The 17,765-nt window shown below is 44.7% G+C and overlaps 3 protein-coding genes across 3 annotated transcripts in view; all 3 read left to right on the top strand.

Annotated features, from left to right (window-relative positions):
- The window catches only part of LOC143750707 (uncharacterized), a 33,454-nt gene that overhangs the window by 3,735 nt on the left and 11,954 nt on the right, over window positions 1–17,765 (top strand). The window lies entirely within an intron of this gene.
- LOC143749643 (uncharacterized) lies at window positions 2,189–6,750 on the top strand. Its single transcript, XM_077242068.1, has 3 exons — window positions 2,189–4,419; window positions 4,528–4,670; window positions 5,544–6,750. Exons 1-3 carry the CDS (start codon window positions 3,763–3,765, stop codon window positions 5,545–5,547), a joined length of 804 nt encoding a protein of 267 aa, XP_077098183.1. The 5' UTR covers window positions 2,189–3,762; the 3' UTR covers window positions 5,548–6,750.
- Window positions 7,020–9,308, top strand: LOC143749626 (E3 SUMO-protein ligase ZBED1-like). Its single transcript, XM_077242043.1, has 3 exons — window positions 7,020–7,419; window positions 7,893–8,512; window positions 8,633–9,308. The coding sequence occupies exons 1-3, from the start codon at window positions 7,152–7,154 to the stop codon at window positions 9,044–9,046; spliced, it is 1,302 nt and encodes a 433-aa protein (XP_077098158.1). The 5' UTR covers window positions 7,020–7,151; the 3' UTR covers window positions 9,047–9,308.

Raw genomic sequence — 17,765 nt, 5'->3', positions numbered from 1 at the left:
AAATGTAACTTTATGGTTTCTGTTTTTCATACAAATACCATAGAGTCACAATGTATTAAATGACTAATTATTAATACATTATTAAATACTGTAATTATATTCAATTAGTCCTTTAATACATTGTCTACATTAACCCTTTATTGTTCACTCCAAGAAAAAAAACAATGTAATGATTACTTGTTTGCATTTAAGTTATTGTGGCACTAATGACACAATTAATAAAAATAAATAAATATATACCCCCCAGTTTTTTTAAATAAAGGCCTCTACCAAATGGTTGAGATGCTGCTTAATGGTAAAAGTACCTATTACATAATTATAAATGTAGAATAGCATTTAAATGATCATTTAATACCTGCAAAGCAAAAAACAAAGTTGAATATGTAAAAATACCAGGAAACAATTCATGTCAAGTAAATTGTATTTCAACAAAAGAACTTCTCTCCCATTTTCTGCATAAAATTCGAACAATTTTAACGACAATTGTATAGTCAAAAACATATGGGGCCCTCTCCAACTTCTCAGCTCTGCTTTGTATAATCTCCAAAGAACTTTTGTTCTTGCAATGAATGAAATAAATCTTTCAAATAAAATGCACAAACAAAATAAGGACCTATGGGAACCTTGGCCACGTTATTTTTGATGGTATGCTGCGAAGCATTCCCTCTAGGGCTGCACAATTAATCGAATTTCTAATCGTGATCACGATTATGGATGCCGCGATTACGTAATCGTCCAAAGCCGCGATTACAAAAAAAAACAAAAAACAAATCTGCGTTCTTTAGAGGCGTGTTTAGATCATGTCACGTTGTGACAGACAGGCAAATCAACACTTTTAATAATAGTCTGTAGGCGTGTCCTTATCAACGATCTGACTGTCACGTCTGTAACTCGTGTAATGTTTATTTCATGAATATGTCTGCTGATAAAGAAACATCTGATTCCGATAACGTGCAAAGTGTTGCTCAGAATTCACCCTTTGAACCGAAAAGAAAAGCTACATCAGTGGTCTGGAATTATTTCGGATTCACTAGAGATGACGTCGAGCAGCGTGTTATACTGTGTAAGTTGTGTCGAACAACTGTTTCTGCTCCATCAAGCAACACCACAAATTTATTCAACCATTTAAAATTCACAGAGTGCAATATGAGGAGTGTGTCAGCGTAAAAAAAAAAAGCACAAAGTGATGCGAGAACTGCAACACAGACACCCATCACAAAATCGTTGTTTTGTGCTTCTCCGTACCCGGCAGGTTCCCAAAAGCAGATCGAGGTAACTGAAGTGATCGCGCATTTCATTGCAAAAGACATGGTACCGATTAACACACAGGGTGTCCGCGCGGTAGTAAAAGGTAGTAAAAATAATCTACCAAAATTAAGGCCCTTGAAAGGTAGTAAAAGGTAACAAACGCAATTTGACTTGGTAGTAAATTTTTCATCACCACCTCAATATACGAGTTTCCATTTTTTTTGCTTAATATTTGTGTCTCCATGTTTTAACTTCATCTAGCATATTTTAAAAATATATAGGGTGCTAACAGGACCTGAGTGAGTCGGAGTTGATAGCAATGACGTAGAAGTAAACTGTGTGAGTTTCGTGGTTGATAGCCTATCAGCGTCGCCAACAACATTTACCGCCTTTTTACCTCAGTTATTAGCCACTTCTATTTTCTACAAAACTTAGTGTGAAAATGGGGAAATGTAAATTTTCGCAAACTTGGGTCGACGACCCGTTATTTAAAGACTGGCTTAAGCCCGTCATGGGGAATGAAAGGGAAGCATTTTGCACTGTCTGCAAAAAAATTATAAATGTTACCTGGAACGGCATTAAGTCTATCAAGTCACACAGTGAATCGAACATTCACCAGCAGCGGATTCGCGTGAGGGGGGAGCAGCTCCCTATTTCGTTATTTTGCAGCACTACACAGATCGCGGCAAATCATGTCGTCGTCGCACCACCTCAGCAGCAAACCAGTGCCACCAGCACCACCACGGCAGCGATAGCCAAACAGCAGACGTTACCGTCACAAACATTAGCCCACAGGGCTGAGGTTCTCTGGTGCCTGAACATCGCAGCCAACCATCATTCATATAATTCGAATGAGGGCATTGGGGAATTGTTCGGAACCATGTTCACTGACTCCGATATAGCCAAAAGTTTTACGTGTGGCAAGGATAAAACGGCGTACATTCTTGGATTCGGCATTGCTCCACATTTTAAGAAGCTTCTTATAAATAGCATCAATGATTCTGGGCCATATGTTCTCATGTTTGACGAGTCTCTGAACCAGTCGGCGAAGAAGAAGCAAATGGATATTCACGTTCGGTTCTGGAAAGATGACCGCGTGACGTCTTCATATTTTGGGTCGCAATTCCTTGGACATGCAAGGGCTGAAGACTTGCTGCAAAGCATTAAAGTAAGTTGATATTTTCTTGTTTGTTCTTTCTTATTGTCGTTATATTCCCATTTGAACATTTTTATGTCATAGTTATGTCATAGTCATAAGCTTAGCCTTCAGCGTGACTAGGGTTGTCAACGAATATTCTAAATTCGAATATATATTCGAATAGTTTTAAAAAACAGAATTTCGAAGGTGAAAATTAATATTCGAATGTGGGAAAAAAAACGCGCCCGCAGTAGCAGTGGCGCGGCTGTCTGCTTTGAATTGCCTGAGGGGTCTTTGTTGTCACAAATGTGACAGTGTGCCTCATTTTATTTAACGTTAAACCGAAACATTACTAAAGTGTAAGGCTACTATACTGACTGAAAAGATGTTGCATGAATAAGGTAGGTTAGATACAGCAGTTTCATGCACTGCAGGCTTCCACTGGTTTGATTATTTATCGTTTCATGTCAAGGAAAAGTATATTTAGTATACTTATAAGTATACATATAAAGTATGTTTACCACAGTATAGCTCGCTTGGAGCGTTCAATGTCGGTTCTATATAGGCTACTGTACAACTTCAATTAATGTTAATAATTTGTTTCAATCACTGAATGTATCCTGCTATTTTTGGTACTTAAATTGTTTGCACAAAACTCTTGATCAGCTCTCAACATTTGTATATTGGGGGTGATTTTCAGATGAATGATTTGAAAGATGAATACTACAAATGAAAAAAATTTACACTTACTGGGACTGTATTTACTGTCTATCTACTGTCTATTTTATGAATAACTGAGTACGAAGCCATGATGTAGCGTTGTCAAGGCAGCAATTCCACTGGATCTAAACAAATCAATCTTATCATAGTATTCACCATAGCGGTGGCTTTCTTAATCTATTTAAATAATTTTGCAATGTTTCCAAGACGTTCGTATATTTGATTTACACAGTAGGAATGAATCACATACTACAACATATATTCATACCAACACGATCAAATTTGTGACTACATAGTTTTATTTTAGCATGGATTTCCTCCGTAAAAGAGACCAGCATGTAACTTCATAGCATGCGGTTAAAATCCTTAAATTCACGGACGTGTCTTGTCTTTATTTTTGAGACAAAAACGTCACTTTTAACAGCCGCCAGTCTTTAATAAGATGTGAAATATTCACTGGAATTTTGTTTCTTTCTATTACACCTGCCAGGGAATCCGTGTTATGTGGATAAGTTGCTACCTAGCAGGTAAAACACGTTTAAATGGCTTAAGCCTACATTTAAAACAATTTATTAGGTAGAAACGATCCCACATGTCTACATTCAATGCTATGAAGCCACTTCGAAAGTTTGTTTAGATCCAGTGACACTGCCGTTATGGAGATGGAACGTCACACTTCGGTACTCTATTATTTTTTAATAAACTTTTTTTTTTTTTTTGTCAATTCACAGGAATGTGTTGCACAACTCAACTTGACACACCTGCTGTCTGTCAGTATGGATGGCCCAAATGTCAATTTCAAGCTGCTGAAGCTCCTTCAGAACGAACATTCAGAGCTTCATGGGGATGCACAACTCATCGGTGTTGGCAGCTGTGGCTTGCACACCCTCCACAATGCCATGAAGGCAGGATTCACAACATGGCAGGTAGACAAACTGTTGCGAGCTATGCACTACATCTTCCACAATGTTCCTGCCCGTAGAGAAGATTACACCGCCACCACAGGATCTTCTACCTTTCCCCTATCTTTCTGTGGCCACAGATGGGTGGAAAATGTCCCTGTGGCTGAGAGAGCTGTCGACATTTGGCCCATGCTTTTAACATACGTTGATGCAGTTCAGAAGAAGAAGGTGTCAAACCCCAACACGGCGTCATATGATACCATTCTGGCTGCACGGGTTGATGATTTAATAATTCCAAAGCTCCAGTTCTTCTTGTCAGTTGCACGAAGCTTCAACCCCTTCCTGACCAAATATCAGACCGATGAGCCTGTGCTGCCCTTTTTGGCTAAAGATCTGAAAGAACTCCTGATGGTAAGAAATGTAATTACTGTAGAGTTACTGTCTTCATTTGAATGTGATTAAACTGTATCAGTTGACAGGTGTGGCTTGATTGCTAACAGTTTTTCTTGTACTTTTAAGGCTTTACTGCGGCGATTTGTTAAAAGGGAACTTTTACAGGATCGAAGCGCACTGCAAATTATCACAATCCAGGTATCTGAAGAGAAGAACTGGTCTCTCTTAAAAATGTGGAAATTGGCCTGGGTGCTGAATCTGCCATCAAGGTAATTACTGTGCAGATCATTTCAATATCATGCGTGAATTGTGCTGTCGGCATAAAGAGTTACTTTAAACCGGTAGAAAATGAATGAGTAACAATGGGCATGATTTAACCACCTCTGTGGTAAGCAATATAGCTGTCGTAATTGTGTGGTTGGTAATGGTTACCTTCCAAACTTTAGTTGTCTTCACCACCAGGCCTTTGGTATTGTGGCTTAAACTGAACACACCTCTTTTTCACTCTGGTTAAATTGTTAGAATTGTTTAAAATTTGTAAATTGTCATAGTTTCATTTCCAATCAATGTTGTGAATGTACTGTATATGCATCCTGAACTCATCCTGAACTATACTCACATATCCCATCACCCCCCCCCCCCCCCCCCCCACACACACACACACATAGTAGATCTATGTATGTGACCAATGAATATCCTTGTATGAAGATTAATGTTCTCTATTTGTTAGGCCCTTCAGAGCAAATCAGGAGGCAAGATAGGGGAGCTTTCTGTGCTAACCTTCAGGAAAGAATGTTTGCAGTGCCTTGTTAAGGTGGTCGGGAAATTGCAGGACAAATCCCCCCTAAAGTTTCCTATGGTTAGGCACATTGCATGCCTTGATCCCACAAGAATCCACCAAGAACCGGAGTTGTGCATCAAGCAAATGAAGAGTGTAGTGCAGACATTCCTTCAGGGAAAGAAATTGACAGGTGGCATTCCAGCTGGTAAGAAAATACAGTATGTGTAGGGACAGTAGAAGTGGAAAGGTCATTCAAATGAAGGCCATGTTCTAAGGGTGTTCTACTTTGGTAATGGGCAGTTTAAGCAGAATGAAATGTACTTAAATGTCATTAATGATTATATCTTTGTCAATATTGTAGGTGATGTTATCATTCAGCAGTTTGTATCCTTGACCTCAGTGGAAGGACGAGATGAACGTTTCCTGGCCTTCAAAACAATGAAGGACCGCCTTGATGTGTTTCTTTACACAGCTCTCAGCACACCTTACCCTGACTTACTACAGTTTTGCAAGAGTCTCCTTCTTCTATCCCATGGCCAAGCCACTGTTGAAAGAGGATTTTCAATTAACAAAGAGGTGGAAACATGCAATCTCCAGGATAGAACGCTGGAATCACTTCGATTAGTCTGTGACCGGATCAGCAGTTGTGGGGGTGTTTTAAAGGTGCCTCTGACAAAGGAGCTCCTTGCCTCTGCCTCATCTGCAAGATCTCAGTATAGACTGTACCTGGAAAATGAAAGAAAAAACAAGGAGAGTGCCGCACATGCTCTAAAGAGGAAGGCAGTGGAGGAGGAGCTTTTGGACCTCAGAACCCAGCATAAGGTACTAAGCCGTGTTTGTGAGTCACTTGAAAATGACGCGGACAAGTTGGCCGAGCAGGCTGAGGGAAAGGCCGGGTCCAAAATGGCTGAATTTATCATCAAGTCCAACACACTTCGCAGAAGGCAAAAAGAAAAAAAAGAAGAGCTCCGCCAATTGGAGGAAAGAATTGAAGAGAAGTCCTCACAACGGAGACTTTTGTGACTGTGCCTCTCCCCTCCGTCTTAATCTCACAATTTCTCTCATTCCCTCCCCTTTTTTCTCTCCCTCCCTCTGTATCTCTCTATCTCTCTCAGTCTGCCAGCTAAAGTTATCAGCTGATGAATGAAGTCAAATTGTTACAACTTCTCTTTTTGTAAATTTGTTTTGGGACATGTTCAAACTGCCATTCATCAATGAATGAGTCCAGTGTAAGTTATTGTTACAAGTTACCCCTTGTGATGAAATAAATTGCTGTTTTGGGATAGTAATTCACTGCTTAAGTCTGCGTGTGTGAGAATGTGTGTTTGTGGGTAAGTGTGTGTGTGATGTGACACACTTTATTATTAATCTTTATTGATGTTTATGGTTGTTAAGTGTCATTTGTTTTTAAGAAGTGCCAAGGTTATTATTCACCTTATTAGGGCTAAGGGCTATGGTTAGGATATAACTCAAGGGCTAGGGTTAAGATAAGGACAACTGAAACTCAACTCGACACTACAAAAAAAAAAACATAATTGACAATGACTTTACTTAATGATCACAATTAAACAATACCTAATATGTATGATGGGTGTGACAGTGTCACACTTATACCTTATAGTAAGTGGTGCTTTGCATTCCCCTCCCCCCACACCCCCCAAACCCCCCAAAAAGGGCTGCTGCTTGATGTCGGGTTGGTAGTAAAAAATATTGTGGAGGTGGTAAAAAAGGTAGTAAAAGGTAGTAAATTCATCTCTATGATTCCTGCATATACCCTGACACAGTTTGCAGCGCGGGGTTCAAAAAACTCATAAGCACACTGGACAAGAGATATGTCATCCCCTCCCGCAATTATTTTTCTCAAGTTGCGCTACCTTCACTTTATGCAAAATGCCGCGAAAGCGTTGAATCAGATCTGCAGAAAATTGAGTTCTATTCCACCACGACTGATTTATGGTCCAGTAGAACTATGGAACCATATATGAGCTTAACAGTTCATTACATTGACGACGAGTTTCAACTCAAAAGCAGATGCTTGCAAACGTCCTATTTTACGCAAGATCATACCGGGGATGCGATTGCTCAAGGTTTGAAAGAGATGCTGGATGGCTGGAATTTAAAGGAGGAGCAACAAGTCTGTGTCACAACAGACAACGGAGCAAATATAGTGACAGCTGTTGCTATTAATAAGTGGAGCAGACTTCAGTGTTTTGGACACAGGCTGCACTTAGCAATTGGTGAGTAGCCTGCTATTACTTAATATTTATTCATTAAGCTAAAAATGTAAACATGATAATACCATTATTATTTCATTGCAATATCATATGTGCTTGGCTAATAATATGGAGACCAGGGTTTTTTAAATCCATTCCTGGATTATAATCCATTCAGTGATTGTACAGTTTAGCATGCAACAACTTCAGTGTTTTATATATATATATATATATATATATATATATATATATACTGTATTAATATAATGTTATAAATATAGATGAGTGAACTATATAAATAAGTTAACTATATTAACTATAACTAAAAATGTGTTTATAACTATACTAATATAAATTGTAATATGTTATTTTATAATAATGTAATATGTATTGTAATATGTAATTGTACTGTAATTTAGAAATTTTGTCTGTATAATTGTAATTAAAATGTATAGCATTAGTAAACTGTTTGTGTGTGTGCGTGTGTGTGTGTTTAGAACATTCTTTGAAAGATGGACGGATTGACCGTGCACTAAATGTCAGCAAAAAGGTGGTAGGGTGCTTCTCCTACAGCTGGAGACGAAGGAGTGAGTTGTCCGAGGCCCAGACAGAGCTCAAGTTACCTCAACACAAGCTCAAGACTGAGTGTCCGACAAGATGGGGCTCAAAACAATCAATGATTGCCAGGGTATTGGAACAACAGAGTGCCATTTCTTTTGTTCTCTCTGCGGACAGAAAACCTAGACACCTTGTCCCCACATGGCAGGATGTAGAAGTCCTTGAGGCGGTCAACAACTCCCTTTCTCCACTTGCTGAATTCACGGATGCTCTTTCAGGAGAGCAATATGTAAGTGTGTCATATGTGAAGCCTGTTCTTCATTTGTTCAACAACAAAATCTTGGCAGAGAAAGACGGAGAAACAGAACAGTCAAAATGCATCAAGAAAAATATCCTGGACTACCTGAATGAGAAACTTGATGATCCACTGACTCAAGAGTTGCTTGACATGGCTTCTGCAGTTGATCCCAGATTCAAGCTCAAGTACGTCAATGAAAACAGAGTTGAAGCTGTCAAGATTCGTTTGAGAACTGAAAGGGCATCAGTATCAACAGTAAAGGTAATAATCTTGTTTCATTCTCAGTATTAATTTAAAATTAATAGTTAGTCCTTACTATACTAGAATACAACATTATATTTTATTAGTTAAACTAATTTTTTGCCTTTGTTTAATTAAAAGCCTCCACCATCTGTGACTGTTAGAGTGAAAGCAGATGACCAAAATGCACCCATTGCACCAGCACTAAAGAAGACCAAAAAAACACTGGGCAGCTTCTTTAAAGTGGATGAGGACCAGAGGCCAGCATCGCCATCTCTCTCCAATGTCCAAGACATGACCATTACTGCTGAGTTACAGTCTTATTTTCTCTCTGCTGCTGTTGATAGTGAGGAGGATCCTTTGGTCTGGTGGAAGGAACATGCAAAACAATTCCCAGCACTATCCAAGTTGGCACAAAAGTATTTGTGCATTCCTGCCACAAGCTCTCCCTCGGAAAGAGTATTCAGTGCTGGAGGAAACATTGTGAATTGTTTGCGTGCATCCCTAAAACCTGAAAGTGTGGACAGGCTTGTGTTCCTTGCCAAAAATCTTTAAAATTCTAACTTGATGTTGTTCATTCCTGAAAACTCTAAGTATTTTTATGGCTTGTGTTCTAGGCCAAAATACTTGATGAGGCAATCTCAGTTTTTTTTCTTTCTACAGGTTATCTTGATTTTTTCCATTGTTTTAATTTTAGTTTTAGTATAACAATTATACCATGCATACTATTGCATATTTGTACTTTTTTTATTTAAAGAAAACAAACCAATGTATCGTTTACATTTGTGACAATGAGAAAAGCAATAAAAGTTTTTCAGGAAGAGTATTTTCAGCTTATTTATTTATTTTTATATAAAAATATGGCATGAAGTTGCTTTAAACATGGTATAAAGCTATTTAAAACATCAGTCAATGTAAATTATGATAATCGTAATTAATAATCGCAATTACAATTTCAAAGGAATAATCGACAATTATGAATCGACAAACATAAGCGTGCAGCCCTAATTCCCTCTCTCCGATCAAGCACAGGAAAACATTGCACTTCCCACATTTCCATCTTGACACACCCTTTGGGCAGAGGCAGCACCTCCCCCGGTTGTCAGTATGAAGTGGCAAATGTCCATAATGGTGTAGCGTACACCTGGTTGTGGTTGGGGGGGGTCTTGGGGGGAGGTGCTTCTTCTCACAGGACATCTGTGGTGGAGAGGCAGATGATGGTCTGCCAACTCTGGGTGCTAGCTTGTTGACTTGTTTCAAACTGTGAGCCACAGCCAGGCGAAATCTTTTGAGAGGCATTGTTTTTTCCTTCAGTAGGCCACAGTCTCTCTTGTAGACCAGCCCGGCATTGGAGATGCACAGGTCAAGGACGTATCAAAACAGGGGGAAGTACCAGCGTTGTGACTTGGCAGGATTCTTGTACAGGTGAACCAGCATGTCAGAAAGATCAATGCCACCCATATGCTGATTGTGGGCAGCAATGAGTGAAGGGCATGGGACAGCAATCTTCGCTTTCTCGTCTTTGCTCCACCGTTGGACACTTGTAAGGGGCATGATCCCACAGGCATTGCTCAGGAGGGTAACACATTTATTGTCATACCATTTGACTGTGAGTACTCCTTCAGCAGACTTAACAGTCAAGAGCTCCACGTCCTCTCTCCATCAGCTCTTTGTCTTCTATCAGAGCTCCACGGATGCGGTTTGAACGGGCTGTGCCGAGGCACTTGATGCCCAGATTTGCGTGCAGGCTCAGGATCAGGTCGAAACTACCGAAGTTATTGTCAAAGAAGACAACTGAAAGCCGTGGCTGTGTTATGGTTTTGCATAATGTTGTCACCACTTTGCTCCCTAGAAGTAGCTCCTGCTCTTCCTCACTTAGATCAACATTGAAGAATGTGGACGGCCCTTGATAGAGTAGTAGGTCATGGATGATGCCATTCTCCCTCCAGCCTTGGTTGTCAGTCCCATACAGTGGAGTCTTGATGACACGCCGATGCCAATGTGGACGGCCCTTGATAGAGCAGTAGGTCATGGATGATGCCAGATGAACTGGCACGACAGAACACTTTAAAGCCCCACTTGACAGGTCTATTGGCAATGTATTGGCGGAGATTGCCAGCCCTTGTGCCTTTATACGACACCATGACTTCATCCACACTGTGCTTGTAGGTTGATGGGATGAGGAGACATTGCTTACGAAGCATCTCAAAAAGGAGTCGGATTTTGTAAAATCGGTCAGGGCTCCATCACACTGCTGATTATCATTGAAGTGAATGTAGCGACGTAACTGCTTGAATCTCCTCTGCGGCATGATATCAGCAATCACGTTGAAGCATGATGCAGGGTGCCAGTAGTCCTCCATGGCCGGGAAGTCGAAAACACCCATCAAAAGTAGCATAGCAAGGAAATCGATACTCGGTTACTAACGTAACCTCGGTTCTCTCTAGAGAGGGAACGAGTATTGCGTAAGTTTAGCTTACGCTACGGGAAAGATTCATCTTCTCGAGATACTGAAGCCAAAAAATTATCCTTAATTTTGTATACCTTGTCAACGCAGTGCAGCAGCTAGCAGACCTAGAGCAGGCCATCTCGCGTGCTCATTGGCTGCCCTGCGGGCAACTGCTGCAGCCTACCAGTGAGCCCGGCGTGACGTCACGCCCAATGAAGGGCGCCCGCGACTTAATAGCGTCACAGCCCGCCAGATAGGCGTGGCTTAGCGTATAAAATAGGGGCTGTAGGCTGAATTCTCTGGTTTTTCGACGACTGAAGCGAAGTCGCTCGTGGCGCGAGCACGGCCGGTTACGCAATACTCGTTCCCTCTCTAGAGAGAACCGAGGTTACGTTAGTAACCGAGTATCGTTCTCTTACGAGAGGTTCTCTCGTATTGCGTAAGTTTAGCTTACGCTACGGGAACACTTTGTCAACGCCGTGCGCGTCAAGCATCCACATGAGACCCCGAGCTTGAGGGGAACCCCATAAGTGGAAAAAATAAGGTGGCCAGCCACGCGGGCCATCACTTGTACATAAGCACACATAGGGAATACAGAGCAGCGCGCCGGTCTGTATAGTCATATGGCACATACCCTACTTAGTGCAGCTCAACCAGGAGAGCTGAGTCATGAAAGTGATCTGAGCAGGAGAATACACTGGGCAGAATACACCTCTTTTTCAGACTGACAACAGTTTAGCCTGCAAGGCAGGAACTTCTAGGTTATAAAACCTGACAAAGGTAGACGGGGAGCTCCAGCCCGCCGCTACACATATGTCATGGATAGAAATTCCACTGGACCATGCCAGCGACGAGGCCACGCCTCTCGTGGAATGAGCCCTGATGCCGAGAGGGCATTGCAGACCTTTTAACGCGTAAGCTGCCGCTATAGCGTCCACTATCCATCTGGACAGGCTCTGTTTCGAGGAGGCGAGCCCCTTGGCGCGCCCACCAAACGAAACGAAAAGCTCCGAACGCCTGAAGGAGGCGGAGTGCGTAATGTGAAATCTCAGCGCTCTGACAGGGCAGATGAGATTCACATCACTTTCGCTGTCAGATGCTGGGAGAGCTGAAAGCGAAATAACTTGCGCTCTGAATGGAGTGCCCATCACTTTAGGGACATAACCATGTCTAGGTCTGAGGATGACTTGAGTCATTTGGTCCGAACTCAAGACACGACGCGCTGACAGACAGCGCGTGCAGATCCCCTACACGTTTTACTGACGACAGTGCAGTCAGAAAAACGGTTTTTAGTGATAGATATTTCAACCCCACGGAGTCTAGTGGTCCAAATGGAAAAGCTTTCAGGGCCTCGAGGACCAATGAAAGATCCCACATGGGAACCGACGGCGGGCGCGGCGGATTCATCCTTCTAGCTCCTCTAAGGAAGCGGATGACCAACTCATGTCTTCCCAGTGACTGGCCGTGCGTCGATTCCGCGAACGCTGCCACGGCCGCCACGTATACTTTGAGCGTGGATGGGGACCTTCCCTTATCCAACAGCTCTTGTAGGAAGGTGAGCAGCTGCGCCACCCCGCATGTCCGCGGGTCCAGACCTCTGTCGGTGCACCATCCAGAGAACACCGACCATTTAGATGCGTAGAGCCTTCTCATGGAAGGGGCTCTAGACTGCGTGATCGTGTTCATCACTCCTTCTCGCAGGGCAACGAGTACCCGTTGATCAACCATGCATGCAAAGACCAGCGCTCTGGATGGGGATGCCAGATCGTGCCGAGAGCCTGAGAGAGGAGATCTGCCCTCACCGGAATCGGCCACGGAGCTGTATGTGACAGCCGTGCCAGTTCCGGGAACCAAGTCTGATTCTCCCAACGCGGGGCTATGAGGAGCACCGAGTGGCGCGTTTCCCTGATCCTCTTGATCACCTGTGGCAACAGAGAGACCGGAGGGAAAGCATATAGCGGGAGGCTGGGCCAAACCTGGGCCAGCGCGTCCTCGTCCTTCGAGAAGAACGTCGGGCATTGAGCGTTGTGTTTTGACGCAAACAGGTCGACTTCCGCTCTGCCGAATAGGCGCCACAGTTTCTGGACCGTTTGGGGGTGCAGGGACCATTCCCCTGGGGGAACATTGTCCCTGGACAGTTTGTCTGGGCCGTCGTTCAAATGGCCAGGCACATGCGCCGCCCTCAGCGAGCGCAGGTTCATCTGTGACCAAATAAGGAGGCGTTCCGTCAGATTGCAGAGATTTCTGGATCTGACACCGCCCTGACGGTTTACATAGGATACCACAGATGTGTTGTCCGAGCGGAGGAAGCACTTCAGCGCGTTCTCGACCGCTATCATTTCCAGACAGTTTATGTGAAAACCCTTCTCCTGGTCTGACCACTGGCCAAAGGCCGGTCTGCCCTCGAACAGCGCGCCCCAACCCGAGTTGGACGCGTCTGTCGAGATGACCTTCCGATAAGAGATGGTTCCCATCATTACTCCCTGCTGGTACCAGTCGGCCACTAACCAGGGCTGCAGAGCTGTTATGCAGGTCTGAGTCACTCTGATTTTCTGGCCGCCAGACACCCAGGCTCGGCGAGGCGCGCGAGCGTTCAACCAGCGTTGGAGCGGGCGCATGCGCAGTAGGCCCAGCTGGAGCACCGCTGCAGCTGATGCCATACAGCCCAACATCCTTTGAAATGTTTTCAAAGGGAGAAAGCTGCCCTTCTGGAAAGATGCGGCTAGGTGGCGAACACGGCGCGCGCTGTGTCGATAAACGAGCCGTCATGGTCACCGAGTCCAGTTCTATTCCTAAAAAGGAAATTGACTGGCTGGGCAGTAATGAGCTCTTGGTCCAATTGACCGTGAGACCCAAGCTTTCCAGATGACTGAGAAGCACTGTTCTGTGAGATAGTAGTTCTGTCTCTGACTGTGCCAATATCAGCCAATCGTCCAGATAGTTCATTATGCGCAGCCCCTGACTTCTCAGGGGGGCGAGCGCCGCGTCCATGCACTTTGTAAATGTACGGGGTGCCAGGGACAGGCCGAACGGCAGGACGGTGTATTGATATGCCTGACCGTCGAAGGCGAATCTCAAAAATTGCCTGTGACGGGGTACTATCTGAATCTGAAAATAGGCATCCTTCAGATCTAGAGAAATAAACCAGTCCCTCGGGCGAACGTGCGCGAGGATTTTCCTGGTCATAAGCATTTTGAACGGTCTTTTTGCAAGCACTTTGTTCAAATATCTCAGATCTAGGATAGGTCTGAAGGCTCCGTCCTTCTTGGGTACGAGAAAATATCGGCTGTAAAAGCCTGACTCGCTCAGAGAAGGCGGTACCTTTTCTATAGCCCCTTTGCACAGCAGCTTTGCTATTTCTGCGTGAAGTAGGTGTGCTACTTCCGCATTCACTATAGTCGCGGTCCGGGCTTGAAAGCGCGGGGGACGGCGAATGAATTGAAGTATAGCCCTGCTTTATTGTGCTCAACACCCATTCTGAAATCCCTGGGATAGTTTCCCACGCAGCTATGTGAGCCGCTAGGGGGCGAATGGCCTCCGGGTTCAGACCGCCGCCATTTGCGGGCTTGTGAAACTGAACCGGAGCCGAGAGCGCGCGCGGCCGCTCGCTGACAGCCGATACCGGCTGACTTATGTGAGATGTCCCGATCATAAGGGATGGGGAACATACTTTTACCACACTTTGACGCGCGAGCAGCGCTCTGGGCGGAAGAGCTCTCTGTAAGCGTGAGCGCGCGCACGCGGGCACGAGGCTTACAACTGTATCTGACGCCTCGATCATAATAGATGGGGAGCGCTTTATTAACGCCCTGTGTTTTGTGATAACACTTAAACGCGCAGGCGGGGCCCGGGGGGAGGTTTGTGTTAGCAAGCGTGAGCGCTCTCTGGCGGGCACGAGACTTACGTTCATAACCTGCTTCTTTGATCGTGTAACAGAGCGGGCAGATAGTGGGCACAGACCTGTGGACACATTTCTTACATTCAACACTCGAGCGGCTTTTCTGCACTTTATGAGAGTGTGCTCTGTGAGTGACACGGGATTTGGGGTGCTTATGTGTAGGGGTGAACACTGGGGCGTGGGCACATTCACTACACTTAAAACACTGACGGCGTGAGCCGGACCAGACATTATACTCTTTTTGAGATTTCTCTGGGTCGCCGTGAAAACGGCGTTTGTGTGCAGGCGAGAGGGTGAATAAACCGGCTCGTTGGCTGCTAGTTGAACCACTGCAGTAGCCTGTTCGAAGGGGACTGACAGGGAAATGAACTTTGACGGCGGTCCGGCCGCAGCGGGACACGCGCGTCTTTTCTCTCTCGCTGTTAGGAGGGCTTCGCGTGCTCGGACTTCAGCGTGATTGGGCTTGGGCTGCGGCTTTGGTGGCGCGGAGAGAGAGATCCGTCGCGCTTCTCAAATCCGTAACCGCAGCTGGGTCCCGGCCCTTCTCATCCCATTCACGGAGGAGGTCGGCTTGCAGGATCTGAAGCACAGCCATCGAGTGTAGAGCAGACGCGGCCTGGCCGGAGGCGGCATAAGCGCGGCCGACCAAGGCGGAAGTGGCTCTGCAGGCTTTAGACGGGAGGGCTGACCGTGACCGCCATCTCGCGGAGGGCGGGCAAAGGTGCGCTGCGACCGCCTCTTCCACAGGGGGAATCGCTGTGTACCCTTTCTCGGCGGCGCCGTCCACTCGGGAGAGCGACGCGGAGGCCTGTGACTGAAGTCTAGCAGAAAACGGTGTATTCCATGACTTCGTCAGCTCCGCATGAAGTTCCGGCAGGAATGGAGCGGGCCTAGTTTCTGAAACTGCGCGGCGGCGACTTTGAAGGAAGCAGCCGTCGAGCCTGTTCGGCGCGGGTTCCTTTGGCAGCGACCACTCGAGCCCGAGACGGTCAACAGCTTGCGTCAGCAGGCGCATAAGTTCCGCGTCAGCTCCAGCGCGGGTACGGGTGGATTCCTGGATTGACGAGGAGGCGGAGTGAAGCGACCATTCCTCGCTGTCTGATGCCAGGATAGAGCAGCAGTCTCTTGTGACATGTCCCTCGGACTCATCCTCCGAAGCGACGGCATTGAGGCTCGCAAGCGGCAGCTGCGCGTCGGGAGAGGAGAGGTGGGGAAGGCGAGAGCGAGGCTCGAGGGAGGTTCTCCGGCGAGCGCGTCGCTGTGGCCACAGGTTCCGGCTGTCTCAGGGAACGGCGCTTCTTTCTGGGCGGTCCCACAGGGGGCGGAGTGACTGCTGTGGTGTTGAAAGCTTCGAGTCGAGCCCGCAGGGTCGACAGCGGAAGCTCCTCACAGAGCTCGCAGCCCCCGGACGCGAGGGCGAGCTCTGCGTGTTCCAGGCCCAGCCAGAGAGCGCAGATCAGGTGGCGGTCTCCGGCGCTGAGCGGGGCTTTACACGAGCAACAGGAAGTGCGAGGCATCTTTAAAAAGACGCTCGCTGCTCTTTTAGAATAATAAGTAAAAAAGGATACGTTGCCGGATAGCGTAGCTCGCACGGATGGCTGAAGGTGGCGAAGACTGTCCGGGGTTTTACACTGGATAGATTAATAAAGCAGTAGTGACACGTAACCTGGCAAGTATCTTCATTCACCAACTCGCACACTAATGTGGGAGATGCGGAATGGATAAAAATAACTGAATAAATGACTTGAATAAGCCCAATAATGGCATGTTTGAGTCATGCTCTTATTTCCTCTTTCCATATTGTGAATAATAAATGTGTATTATTTTAATTAGCTTGTTACACAATGGAGTTTAACTTATTGTAATAATTATGTGACTTAGCCAACTTTGCTGGCGGCCCAGTTTTGGCCCACGGGCCGCCTGCTCCCGACCACTGCTTTAGGGTAAATGAAATATGTCCATAAAAACTTGAAACTCGCTTGCTCTAGTCCGTATATGAACTATGTTATCCTCGTTCCAAGCGTTGTTGAACTCATCGTGGCGTTCCCCGCAAAAAACTGCTCTCATGCTCACGACCGATGGTTGTTTGAATTCTCCACTTTAATGTGATCTCATACGCAATACAGTGCAGTGATTGGATTGAACTCTTTCACATGAATAAATGCAGAGAGTCACTCGAGGGTCAGGTGACGTAGAATCGTGCCGGCAGCCAATCGCACACTCCGAAGGCACACTTCTACCGCACAGTCCGTAACGTTGCTTCGACTTTGCTTTCAACCTAGAAAAACTGAATTGCTCAGAAAAACGCAAAAATAACCAATTTCCACTTGGTAACATTTATTAGTGCTTTTAGTGTTTTCAGTGATGTGCAGCTTGTACATATCTGTTCACATCTCAGAAAATATGTTTTGGGGTTTCATGACCCTTTAAGCACAGTACATGTCAATTTTTCTCAAGAAAATAAGTCTCCCTCAACTAATGCTGTAAAATATACATTGAACCCTTCAGCTGGTATTATTATCAAAGATTAAAATTATTATTAAATAATTATTATTAAAATAACTCATTCGCCGTATACAATAAAAGGCAGATTACTACTAATAAAGTTTCAATATGTTTTATGTTATGTTTTGCAATATGAGATAAAAGAATAAAAATATTAAAAAAAAATATTTCATATAGTGCAACTGAGAGTTGTGGTGTTACGAACCCTTTTTGAAAAAAAGCTGGCTACGTAAGGGTTTCACAACATAAAGGAGGACACGTGAAACTCAAGTGCGCTGCATTGACATTTATTTCTTACAAACACGCAAAACTCAAGAAACACGTATCACAAATAAATATAACTAATAAACTTCAAACAATATGAAGGCAACAAACATTAACAAGACGATCAACCAAGTAAAGTAAATAAAAGAAATGAAACA

The sequence above is a fragment of the Siphateles boraxobius genome, unplaced genomic scaffold (assembly GCF_051911475.1).
Source record: "Siphateles boraxobius isolate OS27281-9 unplaced genomic scaffold, OSU_SipBor_1 25, whole genome shotgun sequence".
Taxonomy (NCBI): Eukaryota; Metazoa; Chordata; class Actinopteri; order Cypriniformes; family Leuciscidae; genus Siphateles; species Siphateles boraxobius.
The sequence above is the reverse complement of the archived record's forward strand: the minus strand, read 5'-3'. Positions and strand labels throughout refer to the sequence as shown.